At 52.0% G+C, this 16,495-nt stretch overlaps 2 protein-coding genes and 1 non-coding gene across 10 annotated transcripts in view; 2 read left to right on the forward strand and 1 right to left on the reverse strand.

The window, feature by feature from the left end:
* On the forward strand, positions 1 to 71 carry TRNAG-CCC (transfer RNA glycine (anticodon CCC)). The gene has a single exon. It is a non-coding gene; the product is annotated as a tRNA-Gly (tRNA).
* A 2,675-nt stretch (positions 72 to 2,746) lies between these two features.
* Positions 2,747 to 7,201, forward strand: PCSK9 (proprotein convertase subtilisin/kexin type 9). Its single transcript, XM_063166166.1, has 11 exons — positions 2,747 to 2,860; positions 2,949 to 3,072; positions 3,275 to 3,408; positions 3,736 to 3,877; positions 3,952 to 4,139; positions 4,249 to 4,432; positions 4,682 to 4,852; positions 5,151 to 5,302; positions 5,427 to 5,586; positions 5,799 to 5,980; positions 6,199 to 7,201. The coding sequence occupies exons 1-11, from the start codon at positions 2,837 to 2,839 to the stop codon at positions 6,358 to 6,360; spliced, it is 1,623 nt and encodes a 540-aa protein (XP_063022236.1). The 5' UTR covers positions 2,747 to 2,836; the 3' UTR covers positions 6,361 to 7,201.
* Positions 7,202 to 8,874: 1,673 nt separating this feature from the next.
* USP24 (ubiquitin specific peptidase 24) overlaps positions 8,875 to 16,495 on the reverse strand; it is a 61,539-nt gene continuing 53,918 nt past the window's right edge. For 6 of the 8 annotated variants that reach the window (XM_063166172.1, XM_063166171.1, XM_063166170.1 and 3 more), the window contains 8 exons: positions 15,985 to 16,098; positions 15,675 to 15,740; positions 15,336 to 15,402; positions 13,592 to 13,670; positions 12,939 to 13,014; positions 12,116 to 12,202; positions 11,504 to 11,614; positions 8,875 to 11,331 (listed from right to left, as the gene is read on the reverse strand). In XM_063166172.1, the coding sequence (XP_063022242.1) occupies positions 11,269 to 11,331; positions 11,504 to 11,614; positions 12,116 to 12,202; positions 12,939 to 13,014; positions 13,592 to 13,670; positions 15,336 to 15,402; positions 15,675 to 15,740; positions 15,985 to 16,098 (663 nt within the window). In that variant the 3' untranslated portion in view covers positions 8,875 to 11,268. Of the gene's footprint in view, positions 11,332 to 11,503; positions 11,615 to 12,115; positions 12,203 to 12,938; positions 13,015 to 13,591; positions 13,671 to 15,335; positions 15,403 to 15,674; positions 15,741 to 15,984; positions 16,099 to 16,495 lie in introns of those variants that run through there. The other 2 variants (XR_010029039.1, XR_010029040.1) reach the window with 1 other exon arrangement.

The raw sequence follows: 16,495 nt of genomic DNA on the forward strand, positions 1-16,495 counted from the left end.
GCACCAGTGGTGTAGTGGTATCATGCAAGATTCCCATTCTTGCGACCCGGGTTCGATTCCCGGCTGGTGCAGGTGAGCCGTTGTCCCAGTCTGAGTTGCGGTATCGTAAGGTCAAGATGCTCAGCAGTGCCGAAGTGTTCCGAAAGCGCTGGAGAGTCTCCCTTTTAACGACGGAGTGCTCCATCTCTCCCCGCAAAGGGACGGCAGCAGGGATTTAGGGGCCCTTCCTCTCGTGGAGGTCTTTCCTGATGCCCCGTCTGCTCTCTCCTTCCTCCCCGTCTTTACACAGCCGTGCTCGCTGGAAGCTTCACAGAGAGCTAGGACTGCAACCGTGCTCTTCTGCACCAGGTGCGAATTTTGGGCTATTTCTGAATAATTCTCAAATTTTTAAAAAATAACCTTTCTGCAGATACCCACTCCTGGAGTGTGAGAGCTCGGCTCCGAGGGTTCCAAGACCTCCATGGGTTCCTCAGCACGTGGGAATGCACGAGGAACTGGGGGATTTCTGCCACCCCCTCCCTACTCTTTGGGCTCCTTCCATCCTTCCCTGGGACACAGATTGTCCCCTGGGATACAGACTGCCCCCTGTGCAAAAGGGAAAGGCGGCAGGGAGAGGGGGACTGTCCCCCTCGAGACAGGGTCCCCCCGTGCTCAGCTGCCTCAGAAGCCTCCCGAGGCCCCAGTGGTGCGTTGTGGGATTTGGCAGCACCGAGGAAGCTGAGCCAAAAATCCGGAGTGAGGCTTGACCCCATGATCAGTGTCCTGAATGCTGACCCCTTCCAGTGTCAGCTCTGTGCAGCACAGGGGTGACAAGCTGGGTCTGGTGTCCCTGCAGTCACCCAAACCAGAGTTCAGGCTCCCACTTGAGGTCTCATTTAAAAAATCAACATTTCCCCTGCAAACTGTTCACATCCATATTAAACACACCCATCCATATAAACGCTGCACATCCTTGTAAAACATGCACACCTATATAAAGCATTAATGTCCATGCAAGCCATTAATTACAAAATTTATTTTAATTAATTATAATTATAAGTAACACATGTATAATTATAAACAACCCATAATCATAAAAGACTCTCATCTATTTAAAACATTGTTGCGTGCAAACCACACAGATCCATATAAAACATATATGTGCATACAAACCATATACATAATTGCAACATGTACACCATGTAAAACATATATTCATACAAACCATTCACATCCACATGAAACACATACATCTGTATAAAATGTGTGCATCCGTATAAACATTTAACCTCTGAGGAGCTGATAAATAACCAGCCAAAACCACAAATTCCTATTTCCCTGAGAAGCCAGGAGCAGGGACGGGGTTTGCCGGAGGTCACTGGGGATGTGGGGCAGTGTGGGATGCTGATGCTGCGGGAGGGCAGAGGTGGGAAGCGGCGTGGAGACCCACGGAAATCACCGAAATCATCCCGCAAAAAGGGCATCTGCCACGTGTGACGACTCTGCAAAAAATGCCCAAACAGGATTAGCGGATTTCACGGGAAATTATTCGTGGAGTGAGGCAGTAGGAGGCACATTAAAGCTTCCAGCCCTTTCTCCAAGCAGTCCTTGAGCGGCTGCGCTTTGCTCGCCAGAGCCCCCAGCGATCCGCCGGGACTCGGGGTGAGCAGCGGCCCCATCCATCGCCCCCTCCCCGCGGCCCCGTTAATGCTGAACCCGCCCGGCGTGCCCGCCGGGGCCCGCGCCGTGATCCGCGCCCCCCGCGCTGAGCGCCGGCCAGACCGAGCCGCGGCCGCGGGTGCGCTCCGGGACCTGCGCGGGTGCGCTCCGGGAGCCGAGACCCGCGGGTGCGCTCCGGGAGCCGAGACCCGCGGGTGCGCTCCGGGACCTGCGCGGGTGCGCTCCGGGAGCCGAGACCCGCGGGTGCGCTCCGGGACCCGAGACCCGCGGGTGCGCTCCGGGAGCTGAGATCCGCGGGTGCGCTCCGGGAGCTGAGACCCGCGGGTGCGCTCCGGGACCCGAGACCCGCGGGTGCGCTCCGGGAGCTGAGATCCGCCGGTGCGCTCCGGGACCCGCGTGGGTGCGCTCCGGGATCTCAAATCCGCGGGTGCGCTCCGGGCCATCGGCTCCGCCGGTGCGCTCCGGGACCTGCGCGGGTGCGCTCCGGGACGCGAGATCCGCGGGTGCGCTCCGGGATCTCAGATCCGCGGGTGCGCTCCAGGACCTGCGATCCGCGGTCGCTCTCCGGGATCTCAGATCCGCGGGTGCGCTCCGGGACCTGCGCGGGGGCGTTCCGCGGGTGGGCTCCGGCCCCGCTCCATCTCCCCGGCCCCGCTCCAGCCCTTCGACTGCGCTGCAACCCCGCGGGTGCGCTCCGGTCCCTCGGCGGTCGCGCAGCGGGTCCCCGCCGGCGCCATCCCCGAGGGTCCCGGCGTGTCCCGTCTGCCCGAGGCGTGCGGGATGTCCCCGCGGGCGCTGGCGCTGCTGCTGGCGCTGGCGGAGCTGGGTCCGGCCCTGCGGGCGGCCGAGCAGGGCGAAGCCGCCGTCGGGGCCGCCCCTCCGGGCCCCGCTGCTTTCCATCGCGCCACCAAGGTGAGGAGCGCGGGGTGGGGGGGACAGCCCCGCTCCTGTGTGTGTGTCTGTGTGTGTGTCTGTGTGTCTGTGTGTCCCGAACCCCGTGCCGGTGTCCCCGCAGGCCTCGTGGCGGCTGCCCGGGCGCTACGTGGTGATGCTGCGGGCGGGCAGCGCGGCCGAGCGGCGGGGCACGGCCCGGCGGCTGCAGGCCCGGGCGGCTCGGCGGGGACACGGGGCCGAGCTGCTGCACATCTTCCACCTGCTGCCCGCCTTCCTGGTGAGGATGAGCAGCGACGTCCTGGACACGGTAGGACGGGGTGGTGGCAGGGGACAGCAGCTGTGCTGGTGGCAGCACCAGCCTTGGGGGGAACAGGAGCTTTGTGTCCTCCCTGCAGGCGCTGAAGCTGCCGCACGTGAAGTACATTGAGGAGGATGCCTATGTCTTTGCCCAGAGCATTCCCTGGAATCTGGGCAGGATAGTGCGGCCACAGCCCAGCTCGGGCTCCTACAGCCCTCCCAGTAAGTGCTGGGGTGTGTGAGGGGGGCTTTGAAGAAGAGTCAGGTCCCCTCTCCTTGAGGGATGGGAATATTCCTCTGCCCCATGGTGCTGCGGGTCTGGAGCTGCATTTTGGGAGCAGCCCAGGTGGCCCGTGCTGAAGGTTGATGATCATACACCCCCTGTGATGGAGGTTGCCTTTCTCCCCTGCTGCATCCCTGGCAGATAAAGGTGACCTGGCCGAGATTTACCTGCTGGACAGCAGCGTGCAGAGCAGCCACCGGGAGATCGAGGGCAGGGTGACTGTGACTGGCTTCGAGAGCATCCCCGAGGAGGATGGCACCCACTTCCACAGGCAGGTGAGTCCCGAGCTGCCACGTGCTGCATCCTGGCCAGAGCACCCCCCTGCACCCACCAAATCCTGGCCGGGCTTGTGAGGCTTTCCAGGACAAGGGAGACACTTGCTGGGCAGGATGGGCAACAGGAGCTGTGGTTCTGGGGGATATTGGGACCCGCAAGGTGGTGTGTTTGGAGATATGGTTGAGTCGGGCAGGGCTTCTTTCTAGGAAAGTGTTCTAGGGTAGCACGGGTGTGCGTCGGGTAAGAGAGAATGGGGAGACTCTGTGGGATTGCAAACCTGCTTTGCTGCAATGGGCTGGGGCATGGAACTGCGGTGCCCGTGCCAGGCCGGCCAGTGTGACAGCCACGGGACACACGTGGCCGCGGTGCTGAGCGGGCGCGACGCCGGCGTGGCCAGGGGCGCCAACATCCGCAGCCTCCGGGTGCTGAACTGCCAGGGCAAGGGCACCGTCAGCGGCACGCTCATGGGTGAGTGACCCCGTGCCCCGAGGGGAGCAGGGTCCCTCCCGGAGCTCCCTGCCATGGTGTCCTGTCGCTCGCAGCCCTGGAGTCCATCGGGAGGGCGCTGGGGGCTCGGCCGCGCGTGGTGCTGCTGCCGCTGGCCGGGGCGCTGAGCCCCGCGCTGAACGCGGGCTGCCGGCGGCTGGCACGGAGCGGGGCGGTCATGGTGGCGGCTGCCGGCAACTACAGGGACGATGCCTGCCTCTACTCGCCTGCGTCCGAGCCGGAGGTACGGCTGAGGGGGACCCTGGGGCTTGGGTGCCCCCTCATCCCTGCAGGCCATCCCCCGGGTCACCGGGCTGGGGGTGCCACCCTGCCGTGTTCCCTGTCACTGCCAGGTCATCACGGTGGGTGCCATCGACAGCCAGGACCAGCCTGCCTCCATCGGCACCCTGGGCACCAACTTTGGCCGCTGCGTGGACCTGTTTGCCCCTGGGGACGACATCGTCGGCGCCTCCAGCGAGTGCAGCACGTGTTTCACGGCGCGGAGCGGCACCTCGCAGGCGGCCGCGCATGTGGCAGGCGAGCTGTGCCCCGAGGGCAGGGAGGGCTGGTGCTGGCACAGGGCTCCGGGCATGCCCGAGCTGGGCTGGGGGCATCCTTGTGCTCCCTGATTTACGGGGTTGGTGTGTCTCCTTGGGGCGCTGCAGCTGCACAGCGCTCCCGATGGGCTGCAGAGATGCTCTGCCGTGTCTCTGGAGCCCTGCCGCCCACGGGAGCGCCGCGTGGGCGGCTCTGTCCCCTCTGGTTGTCACTGCCGGGCTCTTGCAGGCATCGCGGCCGTGCTGCTCAGCGCCGAGCCCCGGCTGGGCCGGGCCGAGCTCCGCCAGCGCCTCCTGCGCTTCTCCACCAAGGGCGGCCTGGACGCGGCCTGGATCCCGCAGGAGCAGCGCCTGCAGACGCCCAACAGCGTGGCGGGGCTGCCCGCACGGCTGGCGGCAGGTGAGGGGCTCGCTGCCCGCTGGGTGCTCGCACAGCTCTGCCCTGAGCGGGAAAGAGGTGGAAGCGCGGCAGGGAATGTCCCCTGAGCTGTGCGGGAACGGCTGGGCCTGGCTGCTGGCAGGGATAGGCGAGATGGAGGCCTGGTCGGTGCCGTGGGCACTGGATGACACTGTGGGTGACACTGTGGGTGACACTGTGGGTGTGTGGGTGTCACTGAGGATGTCACTGTGGCTGTGAGGGTGGCACTGCGGGTGTCACTGCGGGTGTCCCCTGCTGCTGACGCCCGGCCCCGTTGCAGAGGAGCAGCGGCTGCTCTGCCGCTCGGTGTGGTCGGCGAGCTCGGGGCTCTCCCGGCGCTCCAGGGCCGTGGCTCGCTGTGCCAGCACCGAGGAGATGCTCAGCTGCTCCAGCTTCTCCCGCAGCGGCGGCCGGCTGGGGGAGCACATGGAGGTGAGCAGAGCAGAGCAGAGCAGAGCCGAGCTGCTGCCCTGGAGGCCCGCTGGGCTCAGAGGGTGTCCCCGGCCCCCGAGGGCTGTCCCCGGCCCCGAGGTGACGCCGTGTGCCCCATGCACAGGACAAGCACGGGCAGAGGCAGTGCGTGGCCCACAGCCGGGGCCAGGGCGTTTATGCCATCGCCAGGTGCTGCACATGGCCCAGGGCTGGGTGCCGGATCAAGGCCGGGTCCCCGGGGGCCGAGGGGGCCCAGTGCTCCCCAGGAGAACACGTGCTGACTGGTAACACCCAACACACGGGGTCAGACCTTTGGGCCTGATGGTCAAGGGTGTTCCTACCAGAAACGCCCTGGGATTTGGGGTAAAAGGGTGCATGTGCTGTGTGCACGGGGTGAGGAAGGCTCAGGGCCCGCTGGGGACATCCTTGGCACCAGCGTGTGCGCTGGGATGCTGCCATGGCTGCCCTGTGCCCATGTCCCCTCTCCCCTGGGCAGGGTGCAGTTTTCACTCCCCATCCGTGGTGCTGGGTGCTGGGGGCAGGCCTGTGGAGGGGCTGGGGAGGGGGCCCAGCCGCTGTGCCAGCAGGACAGAGGTGGTGGCACACGCCCTGTGCTGCCCCAGGGCCAGCCTCGAGTGCCAGCTGAAGGAGCACACAGCCCTGGAACACGAGGACAAGGTAGGGATGGGCCGTGCTCCTCTGCCCTGCTATTGTGTCTGCATGTCCTTCTGCTACCCTGATGGCTTTTGGGTGTGGCTGTCCCAGCCCAGCCCTCACTGCTGTCCCCAGCTGTGATGGGATGGGTGACAACAGCCACATCTCCCTGAGCTGTGGGGCCATCGGGGATGGCCAGGCCCTGTGCTGACCCATGGATGGTGACCTCTGCTCCCCGTTAGGTGACAGTGTCCTGTGAGGATGGCTGGACGCTGACAGGCTGTAACACCCTGTCCCAGAGCCCCACGGGAGCCCACATTGAGGACGATTCCTGCGTGGCCACCGCTGGCCCTGGCAGCAGCTCGGCCATGGCCATTGCCATCTGCTGCCGGAGCCGGCAGTAGGGACAGACTGAGCTGGGGGAGGCTCCTGGGGCACAGCAGGGATGGAGGCCTTGCTGCACCCGTGTGGCCCTGGCTCGGTGCCTTCCCAGGGTTTCCAGAACAATCCACGCTCCGACATGCAGCTGATGAACTGAAATAGTTCCCCCGTCGCACACAGCGGGGTCAGGATCCAGGGCCAGCATCCAGGGTGGCTCTGCAAGAGCCCTCCAAGCATCCCCCATGCAGCTGGAGCCCTCTCCCATCACTGGAGTCATCCCAGAGTCCTTTCCCTGCCATGCACTGGCTCTTCGTATAAACACCTTGACAGAACAAGCTGTGGTGTTGTCACCCAACACAGGAAAAATCCACCACTTTTTAAAGAAAAAATGTTGTGAGGATCACTCCTTCCTTTCCTGCTTAGTTGCTCATTAGTTGTCAGCCAATGCTGCTTAGCACCTGGAAAATCTTAGTTTAGCCATTTTGGGGCAGTTTTATAATTGCCTAATGGTATTCCTAGGAGATTTCTTTACTTTTGAGTCAAGTGTAAGGGCTTTAGTTTAAACAGCCTGCTTGGTTAATTAGATTTTTATCTGCATTGCTACAGTCAGCTACTGCTTCATTAGTGCTTTTTTTGTTGTTGAGTCAAAGTTAATGATCTGCTGGTGTTATGTGTTAACAGTTTCAGGTCTTCCCAAGACACATAGGACTGTAGGAAGCTGCAATTCCTTTAAAACAGCCCCAGAATGAAGAAAAATCTTTCATAGCACCTTAGTTTTTACATTTGTACCTTAAATATTTACTTGGAGTTTTATAAAGGAGCATTTTATAAATGTCTTTTTAAAATAAAATTCACAGACCTGTGCTCCTGTGGTTCTTTGTCCGGCTTCACAGACATCCCCCCGGGGAGCTGGTCTGGAAGAGGGAAGGGGGACCCATCCAGCAGGGATTCTGCTTTGTCAGTGGGATCCAGGGTGCTCCTGGATGGCAGCTGGCACCTTTGGAAGCTGGCACAGACAGCCTTGCCCACAGCTGGGCTGTGCTCTGGGGCTGTGTTGTCCCCACACACACGAGAGCAGGAGTTTGTTTTAACAACAGTGGTTCAGGGGAAACACTTCCAGTTATGGAAACAAACATGGGCCAGCTTTGGGAATGTGCCCTTGAACTTGGGTTGCTGCTGTTCCTTCACTTGGGAAGGGCTGGAGCCCCGGGAAGGAGACAAAGCTCGGCTCAGAGCAGGGAAAGGCTGAGAAGCACTAGCAGCCACCAAAGCTGGGTCTCACTTCTCTCTCTCAGTGCTCAGCAGCCTCCTGGTACTACAATATATAATTTTTGTGGTGTTATCTGAGGATAGATGATAAAAACCCCACAGTATGATACCACAAGCTCCAGGTTAACCTGTCAGTTGGGTGTTTTTCCCCATCCAAAAGCCCCCTGCAGCTCTGTTACTCCGGCTTTAATTGGCAAGAGAAGACAAACCCAGCACAAAACACCACTTTGAAAGGTTGAAACTAATTCTTACTTGTTAACTAAAGCTGGCAAAAGCCCAACCCTAATCTAAACATGTAATTATATAACATGGACATAATTACAGCCCATAATTTCATTCAGCTGGAACCTGAATTCTGCACAAAGAGGCAGAAAAGAAAAAGGGCTGTCATCCTGAGAGCTCCTGGACAGCTCTGACACCGAGGGCGATTTCTCAGCAGGCTCCTTGGCTGTCACCTCTCAAAACACACACCAGGATTTCAGCTCTGCTGCCTGCCCTGCCAGAGGGGAGGATCCAGCACAAGGTGAGAGCATGTTCCATGCCTGATAAGCCAGACAGAGCTTCCCCTGCTCCGCTCAAGCCTTCATAAGCCTGGTGGAAGGAAACAATATTAAAAGATTAGCCCTTGCTTTGTGCCTTGTACGTGAGTAGGTGGAAAAGCCTCTCAGTCAGGAGAGCAGGGCTGATCCCAGGGGTGCTGATCCCAGTCCTGGCAGCACTTGGCAATGCCCAGCCCATGCTGCTGGGACCAACAGGGGAGAGCAGAGGCTGGAAAAGTGGGAGTTCTTGTCCTTAGAGCAGGGGACAAAGGCAGAGTGGGGATGGCAGCCCAGCTGCAGCTCCTGGCTCCCAAACAAGTGAGTGATGGAACACCAGCTGTGTGTGCACCCCTCTGGCCCTCACCCCTGTGGGAGGCAGGATGAATTCACACCCAGCTCGCCCACAAATCTCAGATCTGACACACAAAATCCGCTCTAATCCACCACTGTGAGCGTGGCCAGGGTAAATCACTCTGCTGAGGGCAGGAGAGGCTGCACAGAGGTGCAGATGTGACAGAGCCCCAGCACAGGCTGTGGCATAAGGAAATACAGCAGGGCAGCCTCAGGGCCACTCAGCTGCTTCCACTGACTCTGGACAGGAGCCAGAGCAGCACTCAGGGCACCCTTGAGGAGCTCAGCACCTGCAGGGCTGGCCCAGGGAGGTTCAGGGTAAGAGGATCAACAAGAGAAGAGTATAACAGTGTGTGCACAGTCTAAAGATTACACTAGTTTTCTGTGAAAGGAATAACTTTATTCCATTGACCAGGAATCCCAAGACTGTTCATCAAGACTGCCTATTTTTCCAGTGCCAAATGTCTATGCATTAATTGGACAATATCTCCCCGAGCGCTCACAGGCAGGCTGTGCCTGCTCCCCACTGAACATTTTGTAAGCTGTATAAAAACATTTTCATCCAAAAAGATTGGCAGTAAAAATTACAACATATAAATGCATCACAATTTACACAAAAACTAGTTTGGTTTTTTTTTTTTTCTTTTTTTTTTTTTGTCGAACTCTATTTTCCAAAAAATAATCTTCAGCAGGTTCGAATGACAGCAGCTGGAAACAAAAATAAGTGACCAAGTATCATCTCATTGCAAATTATAACCACTGACTTTGTACAAGCGTGAGCAGAAGGGTGAAAAAGTTTGTATTGGTTTCAGGTAGACAGTGGTGATGAGCCATCCTGATGCAATTCCCACCAAGGCTTCCCTGGGCCTGCGGCTAGCGAGGATGTTGTTTCCATAGGAAATAACAGGAACCTGAAGCGACAAGTGGTGCCAACCCATGGGAACATGACCAGCTTCTCCCATCACCGCTGTCTGACTCCTTGGGAAGATTCATGGCCCGTTACCAAAGCATTTGGGGGTGGGGGAAGGAGGGAAGGAAGGGGGGTGTCCGTAAGAAATGATTAGTTCGAAATTAATTTAAAACGCGTCACATTGAAAACGTCCCAGCACATCATCAGAAACATTTACAAAATGCTAACTCTGCCCTGTGTCTGTGAAGACACTGTGGTGCCCCCCTGCACTCCATCCTACCCCACAATAAGTTACAAAGCTGTACAGCTGACATCACGTGCCGTGGTTCCTTCCAACAGTGAAATGACTGGTTACTCTCAATATTAGTGCACAACAGTGAAAAGCTGTCTGCTGCTCTGTGTTTTGGCAGCAGCCTGTGAAAAGAAACAAAAAAAAAAGGCACTTTTTGGCTGGTTGTGCCTTTAACTTGGCAAATTTGTCTATTCTGGAGGTACCCAGGCACTCCTTAAGATGTCCCCCGTTTCTGTGCATGTTTGTTTATATAATTTTTTTAAAGTAAGGCAGAATCCATAAATAAAGGCAAAAAGCAGTGCAGAAAATGTGACAAACACAAAATGTACAAAAGATGAAGTTAGTTGGCACAAAAGAAGCTTGAATCCAGAGCCAGAAATCACTGAACTGCACTTGACATAGAAAACAAAACTGTGCTCAAACCATCCCAACTGGTTTCCAGTTATTTGTGAGCAAATTAAAAGAGCTGTGATATTTTAAACGTTGCCTGTTCAAGTGAAAATGCAAACAAAGCCAATTCTTTCTTTCCCTGTGTTAAAATTGCTCTAAAATCTGCACAACAGTGTTCCCAGCTCACTCAAGGAATTATTCATCATAAACAACCAATACCAACTTTCTCAGTTATTTCAAAGCACAAGCAAGTGATTGCAGATCCATGACTGAGACTACATTTTATTCAATATGTCTCCAAAGGTTAAAAAAATGTAATGAGTAAAACTGCAACAGAATTCCTTCTTAAAGTGCTTTTTTTTTCTTTTAAACTACTCATTAACTTTTTCCTTTTTTAATTCACCAACATCCTTGAATAATAAATGCTTGCATACCTAGAGAACAAAGCTTTTCTTTTACTGCCCTTCCCCACTGTCTGAAGGGTTTTTGGAAGGGTACTGGGAAAGATGACTCATTCCAGAGCTCCTTTACCACTCATTCCATAAGGAATCACTCTTCTTACAGAGCAATCCTGCTGATCTTTCTCATCAAGAGCTTTACAAATTAGCAGGGAGACATATTAAATACAGAAGTCCTTATGTAAACCCATTCTTTAACTAATATTTTACAATGAAATGTAAGTCATCACACATCTTTACAGAAATTTGTGTATTCCTATTCAATATTATCAGAAAGATTAAAAATTTGCCCTCCATACATAAGGGCAGTCTGTTTCTTTTTTTTTTCCTGTATAAAAACCAAAAGATTTTTTTTTTTTTGCAGCATCACAGAAAAGCAACAGTTTTACATTCACTCATTTAATGTTCACATAAAAATTCAACCACTAGCGTTTGTGTATCTGATAAAATCTTCTTGACAAACTTGGTTTCGGTGTTTTTTGGACTGTCACAAGCTACTCCAGGTGAGGATGTAGTTTTCTAGAGCATTTGTTGATCTGAAGCCTTTGTGGCTAAAAAAATGCTTTTATCTTGCAGGGAAACAACCTCCTCCAGCATCTCCTCTGGTCCTGTGCAGCCACTGCTCCCCCAGACTGCCAATGGCATCAGCAACACGACTCCAGTTCCAGCAGGGACCAGGCATTGAATGTTTGAGCTGGTTCTTGTGTTCACAGGGGTCTCCTCTAAGGGTCAACGTCATCAAGGTCACTTTTAGGCTCCCCAATCATCATAGGAGACTCTGAGCCCTTTCAAACAGGGGACAGGGAGAGAAGGACACAGTCACTGACACAGTCACTTCTGTAAATGCACAGCTGTTCACAGTATGATCAGTGATGGTTCTGACCCAAGCCCCAGGGAGCAGCTGCCCCACAGAGGCACACACCAGGGTGTAAGGGGGTAAATCTGCCCTCATTTTACCTGCTGCAGGTGCCTCTCTCCATTCTCATTGGCAGGGCTGCTTTCTGACCCATTGCTGCTCCCAGACTGATCCTTCTCATTCAGCAGGGCTGTGGCATAGGCCAGAGTGTCCTGAGTTGCAAACAGTCCAAGAGAGTGTCAGGAGGCATGGTGATCATTTCACATTTTTTAACATTTTTATTGTTTTATTATTACTGTTTTAAAACAATAATAGCTGCTCTAGTGAGACAGCCAAGTCACCACAGCCAAGTGGTGAGATAGCTGAGCTACCACTAATGAGTGAATACTCATTAGTGAGTATTCACTAATACCACTCAAGGGTTAATTTTCTCCAGGAACAACTACAGGGGCTGAGCTTCTAAAGGAAAATCAGCCTGAAGTGCACCAAAATATCACAGAACCATTAAGGCTGGAAAAGACCTTTTAAGATCATCAAGTCCAACTGCCAAACCAGCACCACCACCATGCTCATCACTAAACCACGGCCTCAAGTGCTGTATCCACATATTTTTTGAACATTTCCAAGGATGGTGAGTAAAGTTGCCAAACCCCAAGATGCTTCCAAGAAAAGAAGTGAGCAAGTTTAACATCCTCTGCCAGGATGACACATACCTGTGCTGAAATAGTGCGCTGGAAGGTTTTTGCAGTGGATGTTTCATTGGACACGTTACTCTGAGGAGCCCAGTAATGTTCAGACATCTGCATAAAAAGCCAAGAAAGCCATAAAATTTGCCATTTGATTTTTACTTGTGTAAAGCCTCAACCACCACCTTGTGATGGTGGGTGAACTAAGACTGGAGAAAGCTTCCTGAATCCTCTGGCAGCGAGCTGGAGGTCTGGGGCTCAGACACTTTAAATGCAGCCACAAAGGTTACTGTCCCTCAGCTGCAAACCAGCACCCAACTTCTGCTGAGCTCCAAGTTTCCAAAGTGTCCTTGGGTATTTATGAAAGATATGTTGGCCAAACTACATTGAGTTTAGAGGGAAGAACAAACACTACACGTGTGGGAGGAAAAGCTCTATCAGTTGGCAGCTGTGCTTTGTGCAAAGCTGTGATGATTCTGTAAGGAATCCAATCATTTAAACATTCTCCTGCATCAACACACAGGCAATGGAAAACTGCTTTTTTGAAAAAGCTGAAGCCTCCCAACACGAATATACAGTGGCACTGAAAGCTTCCCACGTAGCAAAGGATAATCACTGCAACCATTCACACTTGGTTTTATTCACTGTAAATGCATTTATGCCTGAAACATGTGGGGAGGCTACTGAAATTTTGGCATTGCATCAGATTAGCTGCATCCAAGTAGTCCTTGTAAAAAATGAAGTATTTTGTTTTTAGAGCCATCTCAGAGAGCCGTGCAGAGGATGGAGACTATCCATCCATGATCATTGTTGTAAATGAGTGACAATTTCCCTGTTACAGCCAAATTACCTTCTTCTGTAGCCACTGCACAGCCCAGCTCCAGTGGTGTGAATTCTCCTTGAAGTAATCTTTTGCAGTAGGGCACCTTGGGAATTGAAATTATATTCATTAGTTAGGAACAAGGCATTCTGGACAACACAAAAAAAATATGAAGACTTCTCTTTCTTTGCACTGCTGCCCTCTGTGTGCACTCTTATCACTGCAAACTGACTTAAACTCTACAGCCCTGTTGAAAATTGAATTAGCAAAAGCAATAATTTTAGTAAAATATTCTCAAAGCAGTCTACTCCACAGGTTCACATATTTCAGAATTACGCTTTATTGGGACATATGCCAAGTCCTAAACAAAGAGAATTTAGGACTCATAATATTTCAAAAACCTGGAACAGCTTCCCTATGTTTATCTGGTGTTAATGTCAGACTCCTGCTGTGCAGAATGGCCCTTTTCTTTATAAACACCAATTACCATTTGTTACCTGAGAAATCCCTTCAGGTACCAACCAGTAAAGATTTCACTTCACACTGGCACGTGTGCTACCAAGACCTTGCACCAGTAACAAAGGATAAAAAACTGATCAAAACCAGGAGTAGTAGGTTTGACAACAGCCACAGAGGGAGCTAAGGCAGGGATGAGGTTAAAGCCTGAGACCTTCACTACTCACTTCTGAGCCAGGGTAACCAGGAACTTGACACACTGGTAGCAGCGGCTGCTGTCCACGTGATTGCTGTGGTGCATCAAGGCTGTGGGGAGAAACACATGGATTAGAAACCACAACCCAGATTTCCATCCACCAGCCAGTCTGGAAGCAAAGATGAAGATAAAATTTTAAGTTAGGGAATAGATTTTGTTTCTACAGATGTGAGCATGAGTATTTGTGTTAATCACGCTGCTGTAAGTGCTGGTAGTCTTGAGTCTTCCACAACTCTACTGGATTAAAAATAGAACTGCTGCATTTTCACTTTGATCTTTCAAATGCAGTACCTGAATTTTAAACAGCCCTAATGCAGTTATTCTTCCCCTATAATCCATTCTATGTTAGATAATCACTATGGTTACATTTGTCTGAAGGAAAAAAAATATTTGTCTGAAACCCCCATAAATGAACCAGATCACCAGCTTCCACCTGGATCAAAGTTTGCAAAGCCAGAGGAATGTTTAAAGCTTCTCCACATAAACAAGCATAGCAGAATTCAACAGCCATGAAACTGTTCCATGGGAGACTCAGGCAAAACCCCAGGCCATTCCTACCAGCAAGTTTTCTCTACCATGAATTCCCACCACTTGAACAAAATTCTCTGACTGAGAAGAAGCACAAAGATTTCCCCGATCAGATTTGCTACTCAAAAGTTGCTCTGTCCATAGCAGTCAGCAAAGGACACTGCAGTGAAACCTCCAAAGATGGCAAAAATTGTTTGGGAACTGCAAATTGCCAGTTTTAATACTGCTGAAGCAGAGCAGATGATAAAAATTACAGCAGTGCTGTACTACAAATTATGCACAAACATCCTATTAAGGAGCACCAAAACCTATTATGTGCTGATTTCCCTTTCCTGGATTAAAACCAGTCAGTGTGAGGGATGTTGTTCAATGCTATTGTGAGGAAACTTCAAGGCAAAACTACAACTTTTACTCCCAAACCTCAGGGCAGTTCTCAAAGCCTTCAACATAAAAATCCAATTGAACACTTGCACTTCTCCTCTGCAGAGGAAAAAAGGTCATGTATTGCTCAAGTTACAGCACAGAATTGGTCCAACTGGGACCAATTTATCCAGAAATTAAAATAATCACTTAGCTATTCTCTTACACTGCTGCATATTTCCTTCTCTGCCATCAGCCACACATGGAAACTACTAAACAGGGGAGCACTGATGAGAGAAACGAAGAACAAAGCTAAATATTCTTTCTCCCTCAATCAGAATCCAAAATAACTGAAGGTGAAAGCCACAATCTGAAGCAGCTCCTCACCCAAACAGCCATGAAAGAGCTGCTCCAGCTGCACTAACCCATCAGAGGGGCTCTCTGTGTAACCCCACATTTCATTTACACACCAAAGCTGCTTCTCCTGATGCACATGAAATAGGTTATTTCTTTATATACCTTATTACTTCTGAGCTTTTTTCTCTTTGAATGCTTCAGTAAAGTTTTGTATCTAATGCAGAGACAACACTTTGTATGAGCAGCAACAGGTGGGAGCCACCTGTCCCACTGTGGGGCTCTGCTGCAGTCAGCAGGGGAAGCATCCTGCTGGGTGAACCAGGTTCTTTTTATGGTAAATAAAATATGTCAAGTTTTTTTCCCTGAGAAGTAGAAGAGTTTAGGAGGATTAGGAACCAGGAGATGGAGTGAACCTCTACCACCATGAGGGTCAGTAGGAGACTGGAGTGTTCCCCCACTGGCTTACTTGCCTATTAATCCATTTTCAGTTTCAAAGGCAAATTTGATGCGCTCTACTTGCAATGGGTCCTCAATAACCTGTTAGGAAAGAAAAATATCAACTTAGGTAAGTTGTGTGTGATTCTGTATCTGTTCTATGGAATGGTTTTACCCACCCCCACATGCAAAACAAGTAAGACTCAAGTTTTATGTGTCACTGGATTTTCAAGACAGAAATTTAGGAAGTAATAAAACTTCAGACTGAAGGATTAAAATATGTGTGGATGTTGAAATAACCAATGCAGTCCCAACTTTTTTCATTACACATCAATACAAAAATCTATCCTGTACAAGTTTTACCCTTCACCTACCAGGATCTCATGGAGTAACTGGAATATGTTTTTCAGTTCATGAGGAGGAGCAGTTTCCAGTTGAGTCTGCATGTAAGAAAAAGTTACTTAGATAGCAAAATAAGCTGGTTAAGCAAAAAATTTCAAGACAGCTTTAAAGATTTTTGAAAATTTATTAATTTAAACAATAAAGGCCTAAGAAAACCTAAACCCCAACACCCCCTCCAAATCCAACAAAGTGGATTGTTCTGTGGTGATGGCACAAGACACAGGATGACCAAAGGCTGGGAGAAACACCCATGGGACAGGTTTGTGCTGGCTTTGTGTGTACCTTGATGAAGTGCAGCACAGTGAAGGAGAAGTGCTCGTTGCAGAAGCAGCAGTACACCACCATCTCCATGAGCACCGACAGCGACCCCGTCAGCTCCCGCAGCGCGTGCATCACCTGTGGGCACAGCACTCCCTTCACACACAGCTGCCTCCCAGAAAACAAGGCTGTAACACGGTGTTTGCCCTCCCCAGGAAGGATGCAGCTCTTTTCCCCAGTGCCTGCATGGTCCAGGAAGCTGAACCCTTGCCCTTAAATCACTCCTTCAGCTCCTGATGCTCACCGCCAAAGGTCGAGCATCATCTATTAAATCAGAACAACTCAAGTTAGCACCTGAATTTGACATGGTAAAAAGCTGCAAAGGCCCTTGCAAAATGTGCATCAAACCAGACTGTGCATAAAACCAGGCCCCAAAGCTTAGGGATATACTGGAATATGAAGAGGACAAGAAACTAAAGGTGCCTTCTTATTTAGGCCTAAAAATAGCCACTGGTGTTGGATATTCGGTGTTTTT

The sequence above is a fragment of the Melospiza melodia genome, chromosome 11 (assembly GCF_035770615.1).
Source record: "Melospiza melodia melodia isolate bMelMel2 chromosome 11, bMelMel2.pri, whole genome shotgun sequence".
Taxonomy (NCBI): Eukaryota; Metazoa; Chordata; class Aves; order Passeriformes; family Passerellidae; genus Melospiza; species Melospiza melodia.

Bases quoted from the DNA above. Each gene is read 5' to 3' on its own strand.
- PCSK9 (XM_063166166.1), top strand. From the start codon at position 2,837: ATGAGCAGCGACGTCCTGGACACG. The intron at 3,073-3,274 runs GTAAGTGCTGGG...CATCCCTGGCAG, and splicing joins GGGCTCCTACAGCCCTCCCA to ATAAAGGTGACCTGGCCGAG. The intron at 5,303-5,426 runs GTGAGCAGAGCA...CCCCATGCACAG, and splicing joins GGCTGGGGGAGCACATGGAG to GACAAGCACGGGCAGAGGCA.